Source organism: Erinaceus europaeus, chromosome 14 (genome assembly GCF_950295315.1).
Source record: "Erinaceus europaeus chromosome 14, mEriEur2.1, whole genome shotgun sequence".
In the NCBI taxonomy this organism is placed as follows: Eukaryota; Metazoa; Chordata; class Mammalia; order Eulipotyphla; family Erinaceidae; genus Erinaceus; species Erinaceus europaeus.
The window spans coordinates 42573885-42581969 of record NC_080175.1 but is presented as its reverse complement, the minus strand read 5'-3'; the positions used below and the strand labels follow the sequence as shown (position 1 = coordinate 42581969).

Genomic DNA, 8085 nt, shown 5'->3' with positions numbered 1-8085 from the left:
ATATCTTAAATACAGTAGTTGGCAGTATCCTGCCACCACGGGATAACTCCACAGATGCCAGTTCCGATACCATAGCTACTACTTCTGTCACGGAAAAAAATCAACTGTTGTTTGTTTCCCTGATTATGAAATCCCAGATGTTCTTGAATGAATATGTGGGTCTATTAAGAGGGCTAAGTGTTCCCAGAAAGCTCACTAGAAGGGGTGCATTTGGGATAGGGCCCCTCAAAATAAGCACCCATTCCCACTGAGAGGAAGAACCCAGGAGAGGGGGCCAGCCACCTGCTGCCTCTGGAATTGGGCCCTGAAACCCCAGGCCTCTACAGGGCTCCCACTCTGAAACCAGAATAAACTTGTAGAGGAAACCAGTGCTGTGGGGAGAGGACAGGCTCTGGGCTGGTGAAATGATCCCAGATGATTTGCACACCTCCCTAGTGGGCTGTGAGGAAGACTCCCAGCCTTCCACATTGTGGAGGGTGCAAAGAGGGGGGAGTTGGGGGCATTTTGGGGGATGGGGGTATGGGCCAGTAGCAAGGAGGGCTCACATCAGGCAGGCAGCTAGCGTGGGGGTGGGGACATAGGAAGGAGGTCTATTCCCCAGAGCCAGACCTGATGCAGGAACCTGGGCATTGCTCACAGCTCATAGCTCATAGGAACCAGCTAGAAGCAATTTGAGCACACAGCCTGCATATCTCTCCCCATCTCTCTCTCTCTCTCTCTCATTTATTTCTTTCATCATTCTTGGGCTTCATTGCTCTGGGCCAGCTTTTCTGATATTGGAGGGAGAGAGAGAGAGACATCACAGCCCCCAAATTCCCCCCCCCCAGCATGGTGTGGGCCAGGTTTGAATCCTGATGTGGGGAGACACAGGTTAAGCAAGGACACCATCCAAGTGAACTATCTTGCCAGCCCTGCACAAAGTGTGTGTTATTATAAAGCCAACACTCTGTGAGAGCTCAGGCAGGAAGGGTGGCCCCCCTCCTGCCCATCACCTGCCCCCCACCCCACCTCTGTCTTCCCCACAGACCCACTGCCCTTGCCCTGGGCCACTCTGGTAACATAGGCCACTGGAGCTGAAGCCAAGGACCCTTTTCTCCCTGGGTCATCAGTGTCTGTTCCCTGAGAGTGTTGGGGGGCAGTAGGCAGGGCTATGGGTGCAGCCAGGTAGGAAGTAAGGGGGTTCAGGTCAGGAGAGGAAATGAAGAGGAAGTATGGGGAAGCTAGAGCTGGAGCTGGTTGTCAGGGGTGTTGGAGGGAGTGACTAGGGTGCACTGGGGGTTGGGACAGCTCTGGGGAGAGGAGGAGGAGGGGGAGACAACAGCAGTAGTGAGAGCTAAGGGGGAGAGACATGGAGGCGTTGCTGATGGCAGAGCAGGGCAGAGGGGCTGATAAGGGTCTATTTTGGGGCTGCACACTAGAGCCTGTCCCTGTGGGGATCACCAGGGTGGTGGGGCCTCTAGAGAGGCTGGGCTGGTGGGGCAGTGGCTGGTCCAAACTCCTGGGGTGGCAGAGCTTAGTGGGCTAGCCAGAAGAGGAGTCCACGGCTACATCTGCTCCCTGCCCCCTTTCTCCTGAAGAGCAGAACATGGGGCCAAGTGCAAACCCTGAACTCCCCCAGGCAGTGGACCCCAGAACCCACAGTCTCAGAGGCTCTTGATCTCAGCCTCCAGAAGCCTGGAAATGCACAATGTCACTATCATCATCCCAGTCACCTGCTTTGTGCCATGCTAGTGGCAGAGACTGGGCAGGACACCCTTCCCTGATCTGTCACTGCTCACAGGCAGTTGGATGCTGGCTGCCCTCAGTCAGGGTGCACCTGGCAAGTCCTATGAAGAACACAAGCCAGGACAGCTTCCTGGGGGAGGTAACACCTAAACTGGGGCCTGAAGCCCAAGGAGGCCAGGCTTCCTAACAGGGGCTTGAGAGTCACAGCTGGATGACTGCTGGAGCTGTTCCAGCCCCTTCTGGTGGGCACCTGCCAGCCTGGACTCTGCCCTCCCACCCCCCAGTAGGCTTCTGCTGAGGAGTCAGTTGCATTAAGTCTCTAACCAAAAACCTTAATGTTGGCCAAGGAGACAGCATAATAGTTCTTCAGAAGCCTTCCATGCCAGAGGCTCTGAGGTCACAGGTTCAATCCCTAGCATCCCCATAAGCCAGAGCTGAGCAAGCATCTGGGGGAATAAAAACATGAGAGAAAGTCATTATTTTTTGGGGGGCAGGTTAGTAGTATATTTAATTAAGTGCACATATTATTAGGCACAAGGACCCACACAAGGGCCCTGGTTCAAGCCCCTAGATCCTCATCTGTTGGGGGGGGATGCCTTACAAGTGGTAAAGCAGGTCTGCAGGTGTCTAAATTTCTCTTTCTCTTCTCTATCTTCCCCTCCTCTCTCAATTTCTCTCTGTCATATCCAATAAAATGGAAAAAATGACAGCCAGGAGCAGTGGATTCCTAGTGCCAGTATTGAGCCTTAGTGATAACCCTGGAGGCAAAAAAAAAAAAAAAAAAGAAAGAAAGAAAGAAAGGAAGGAAGGAAGAAAGAAAGAAAGAAAGAAAGAGAAAATCTTCATCTTTATTCCAGGAGAAGAACAGCTTGCCAGTCTGGTTTATGAAGCCAGTTAAATTTGAGCCTTGCCTGGCACAGAGGCATCAGCATCCAGCCAGCCTCTCTGACTTAGTTGAGGAAACTGAGGCCCAGTGCCGGGAGGTGGCTCACCCAGTAGATCACACAGTTTTCTCTGCACAAGGACTGGGTTCGAGCCCCAACACCAGTGACAGGGACAGTGACATGGGAGCCTTGTGCACAGGGGGAAGCTTCACAAAAGGTGGAGCATGCTGTGGTCTTTCTCTCTTTCTGTTGCCCATCTTCTACCTTAAATGACAAACAAGCAAGCAAGCAAACAATTCCACAGAACCATGCAGGCACAAAGTTACAGTGATAACCCTGACAGGAAAGAAAGAAAAAAAAAAAACTAAGAAAAGAGAGAGAGAGAGAGAGAAGGAAAGGAAAATAGGAAGACAAGAAAGAAAGAAAGAAAGAAAGAAAGAAAGAAAGAAAGAAAGAAAGAAAGGAAGGAAGGAAGGAAGGAAGGAAGGAAGGAAGGAAGGAAGGAAGAAAGAAAGAAAGAAAGAAAGAAAGAAAGAAAGAAAGAAAGAAAGAGAAAGAAACTGAGGCCCAGAGAGTGGGCACAGAGGAGGCTCAAGCTCACTTCTGTGTACAGGGAGGGGTCCCCTAGCCCATTTCCCTACCTCCTAGATCTCCTTACTCTGCGTATTTACATCCCAGCCTTTCCTCCATTTTTCTTTCTTTCTTTCTTTCTTTCTTCCTTCCTTCCTTCCTTCCTTCCTTCCTTCCTTCCTTCCTTCCTTCCTTCCTTCCTTCCTTTCTTTCTTTCTTCTTAATAGGGACAGAGAGAAATAAGAAGAAGGAGAGACAGACAAAGAGAGACACCCAACCCTACTTTATGTTTGTGAAGCTTCCCCGCTGTGGGTGGATTGGGCTTGAGTTTGTGTTCTCCCTGTACGGTACAGCATTCACTCCATCAGAAGCGCCACTGCCCAGCTTCCTTAGACCCAGCCTTCACTGGTCTCTCCCGTGTTCTCACTACAAAAACACTAGAGCAGACCTCGAAAACTCTCCCACTGAAACTAGGAGATTTGACCTTTGACCCATGGGGTGAGGGCCTGGACTGGACTGTAGGGACAGTGACAGCTGACAGACCCTTCAGTGACAACCCCTCTGTCACCCAGAGCCTGCTTCACTCACGGGCCTGGGGCTGCCAAGAGCTTTTGTCCAGGGGAAAATCTTGCTCCTCATGGCAAGAAGTGACGTGTGGCTTAGAGCAGGGATACCACCCCTCACCCCCTACCCCCTGTCAGGGGCTGTGCTGGTTCTACTGAGAACTGGCTCCATGCTTTCTGGAAACTCCCAGGTGGCCAGGCTGGCACAAAGCTTACTGGTCTTGTTAATAGGTTTACATGAGAAGAGGGAGAAGAAAAATTTAAAAGTTTGCTCAAAGAGATGTTGTAGGAAAGGGGAGAGGGGGAAATCCAATCTATTCTGTTCTCTCTGTTTCTGTAATTTTTTTAAATACTTTTTTAAAATATTTATTTTATTTATTTTTTTCCCTTTTGTTGCCCTTGTTGTTTTATTGTTGTAGTTATTATTGTTGTTGTTGTTGTTGGATAGGACAGAGAGAAATGGAGAGAGGGAGGGGAAGACAGAGAGGAGGAGAGAAAGATAGACACCTGCAGACCTGCTTCACCGCCTGTGAAGCGACTCCCCTGCAGGTGGGGAGCCGGGGTTCGAACCAGGATCCTTATGCCGGTCCTTGTGCTTTGCACCACCTGCGCTTAGCCTGCTGTACTACAGCCCGACTCCCTCTGTTTCTGTAATTTTTAAAAATATTTGATCAACTTAAATTTTTATTATCTTTATTTATTTATTGGATAGAGATAGCCAGAAACTGAGAGGAATGGGGAGATCGAGAGGAGACTCCTGTAGCCCAGTTTCACCACAGCAAAGCTTTCCCCCTGCAAATGGGGATTGGGGGCTTGAACCCAGGTCCTTGTGCATTGTAACATGTGTGCTCAACCAGTGCACCACTGCCTGATCCCTCTAATTTTTAATATTTATGGGTTATTTAAAAATTATTCATTTATTTATTATTGGATAAAGACAGAGAGAAACTGAGAGGGGAGGGGAAGATAGAAAGGGAAAGAGGCAGAGAGGCATCTGTAGCCCTGCTTCACCACTCGTGAAGCTTTGCCCCTGCAGGTGGTGACCAAGGACTTGAACCTGGGTCCTTGTGCCTTGTAACATGTGCACTCAACCAGGTGCACTACTGCCTGGCCCTCCCCCCTTTTAAAATATTTATTTATTTATTTCCTTTTGTTGCCTTTGTTGTTTTATTATTGTAGTTATTATTGTTGTTGTTACTGATGGCATTGTTGTTGGATAGGACAGAGGGAAATGGAGAGAAGAATGGAAGACAGAGAGGGGGAGAGAAAGACAGACACCTGCAGACCTGCTTCACCGCCTGTGAAGCGACTCCCCTGCAGGTGGGGAGCTGGGGGCTGGAACCGGGATACTTAGCTGGTCCTTGTGCTTTGTGCCACCTGTGCTTAACCCGCTGCACTACTGCCCAGCTCCCCCTTACCCCCTTTTTAAGGTATTTTATTTGAGAAAATTTAGGCTACAATTGCAGTTATGTACAATTCTTTTTTTTGTTTGTTTGTTTTGTCTTTTTTTTTTTTTTCTTTTTAACTAGAGCACTGCTCAGCTCTGGTTTATGGTGGTGTGGGGGATTGAACCTGGGACTTTGGAGCCTCAGGCATGAGAATCTCTTTGCATAACCATTATGCTATCTACCCTCTGCCCATGTATAATTCTTTTTTAAACTATCTTATTCATTTTATTTTAATGAGAGAACAGAGAGTAAAAGACAGAAGAGAATAGAGCACTGCTCAGCTTTGGCTTATGGTGATACTGAGGATTGGGTCCAAAACCTCAGAGCATGTAAATGTTTTGCAGAACCATTACTCTGTCTCCCCAGTTCTGATTAAACTCTTAAAATTCCTTATTTTCAGGCCATCTCTGCCTGATACTACTCAGAGCCCAGAGCAACCTGGGCAATCTCTCTCTCTCTCTCTCTCTCTCTCTCCCCCTTCCCTTCTTTTCCTCCTCTTTCCTGACTTCTATCTTTCTTTTCTTTTCTTTCTTCCCTTCTTTTATTTTTTTCTTTTTCTCTCTCATTCTTTATTTCCTTCCTATATCTTCCTACTTTTCAATCTTTCTTTCTTTTCCTCTCATTCTTTCTTCCTTTCCTTCCTATGTTTTTCTTTCTCTTTTTCCCCATTCCTTCCTCTTTCCTCTCTTTTCTTTTTGTTCTTTCTTCTTTCTCTTTATTTCTATCTCCCTCCTCCTCTCTGTTTATATCTCTTTCCCTCTTTTTTCCCCCAGATAGTAGATGAGAAACAGAAGAGAGAGAGAGAGAGAGAGGGAGCATAGAAGGATGGATAACACAGCAGTGGCTCCTAAAACTTCCTCCCTGCATGGTGCTCCCACGTGGCGGCTGGGGGCTCAAACCCTAGAGCTGTGTGTGAGAAAGTGTGCACTCTACCAGGTGAGCAGCCTCCAAACACCAAGGGTAAATTAAAAAAAAAATCAGAATCATGACTAGTCCTCAGACATTGAGTGAAGACCTTTCAAAGATTTTGTTTGCCTGTCAGCTCACAAGGAACCAAAAGGCTGTCAGCACTGGCTCAGCAGGTGTGTGGGGTGGGACTGAGATCTTCAGGTGGATGGGCCTCTTCCAGAAAAGGACGAAGGTCACTGTCCCCTCAAGCATCTATCCATGTGTCTGAGGACCCATAGTCCCCTACAATTCTCAGAGCTGGGATCAGCTCAAAGGTCATGGGGACAGGAATCCCACAAGACCAGATAAACTGAAGGGGAACAAAATGCCCCACTGAAGACTTGCCTACTGAGGCCCCAGAGAACAAAGGTTCGATCTCCAGCACCACCTTATGCCAGAGATGAGCAGTGCTCTGGTTTCTCTCTCTCCTGCTTCATTCTCTCTCTCCCATAAAATAAATATGGAAAAATGTGAAGACATCCACAATACTTATGATACACAGTCATTCAAGAGCAGAATTCATGTGTTTGGATCACACACCTGCATCGTGCTCCGCTCTACCCCGTGTCCTCATAAGCACAACACCCCTGGGTGAAGGTTCCATGAGTTTCGTGATTCCTGTGACAGCCTGAACCCTCATGCTGTAGGCTAGACATACAGTTATCACATTGCAGCTGGAACCCAAGCCTTTCCTCCAGCTCAGGGGTGGGGACAAGGTCTATAGCTACTCGTGTCCCCCTTCCACCACTGGGTCTCATCCTATCGAAGCAGGATGGGTGGGGATAGGAGGGCAGAGAAGCCCTGTGAGGTCCTTCCTTGCCAGGGAAGCACTTCCAGTGCTTCAGGCCCAGAGAGTGGCCTCTGCCTTCCCCTCCTCCCTCTTTTGTCCTCTCCCTCCCCTCCCCCACTGTCTATTTCCTCTCCTCCTTTCCTTCCCCCAGGGACTATGGGGTCAGGAATGGGGTGGGGAGTGAAATATTCTCCCCACTCTCTGCTTATATGGCTGCTTATTTTTCTTTTAAAATATTTATTTATTAATTGTTTAATTAAATTAATTATTTTTTTTTGCCTCCAGGGTTATCGCTGGGGTTCGGTTTCTGAACTTCTGGAGGCCATTTTTCCCATTTTGTTGCTCTTGTTGTTATTATTGTTATTGTTGCCAGATAGGACAGAGAGAAATCAGGAGAGGAGGGGATACAGTGACGGAGAGTGAAAGTCAGACACCTGCAGACCTGCTTCACCGCCTGTGAAGCGACCCCCTGCAGGTGGGAAACTGGGGGATCGAACCGGGATCCTTACGCAGGTCCTTGCACTTTGAGCCATGGGCACTTACCACTGTGCCACTGCCTGGCCCTTATTTATTTACTTGTTTATTTATTTATTTATTTATTGGCACCAGCGCATCAGTCTGGCATATGCATTGATGGGAAGGTCAAACTCAGGACCTCATATTTGCAAGTCCAGTGCTCTGACCACTGTACCACCTCCCTGCTTGCCCTTCCCCTATTTCCAACAAGGAGTCTGGGTGTGATTCCACTGGGTTCCTCAAGTGCCTCCCCTGCCCCAAGCCCCCCCCACCCCCCAGCCCTAAGATGTGCAGAGACACCAAGTTGAGGGTCCCAGGTGGGTGACTCTGGTCCCATGTGGCTCCCATGTTCCCTGTCCCACTTGGGGGCCCTTCACAGGGTTCTCACTGACTGGGCAGTGCATGCTGGGCAGTGGGGCGGGAGTGTCACCTATTCCCTTCCCCCCCACCCCCATCTGTCACAGAGAGGCGACCACTGTGTCTAGCTGGACAAAACATTTATTGAGGCCCCTCACTCCTCCTTCTCATCGCCATGGGTGATGATATAGCACAGGGACTTGTAGTCGATGTCTCCCACCAAGTCCATGGGTGCCAGCGCGAACATCTGCTCCACCTGTGTGTGTGTGGTGGGGGAGGGCAGT

General features: G+C 48.9%; 1 protein-coding gene across 1 annotated transcript in view; it reads right to left on the bottom strand.

Moving 5' to 3' along the window:
- Positions 1 to 7955: 7955 nt before the first annotated feature.
- Positions 7956 to 8085, bottom strand: part of CAMK2B (calcium/calmodulin dependent protein kinase II beta) — a 58200-nt gene continuing 58070 nt past the window's right edge. The window contains 1 exon segment of the mRNA XM_060171002.1: positions 7956 to 8057. Coding sequence (XP_060026985.1) covers positions 7956 to 8057 — 102 coding nt within the window.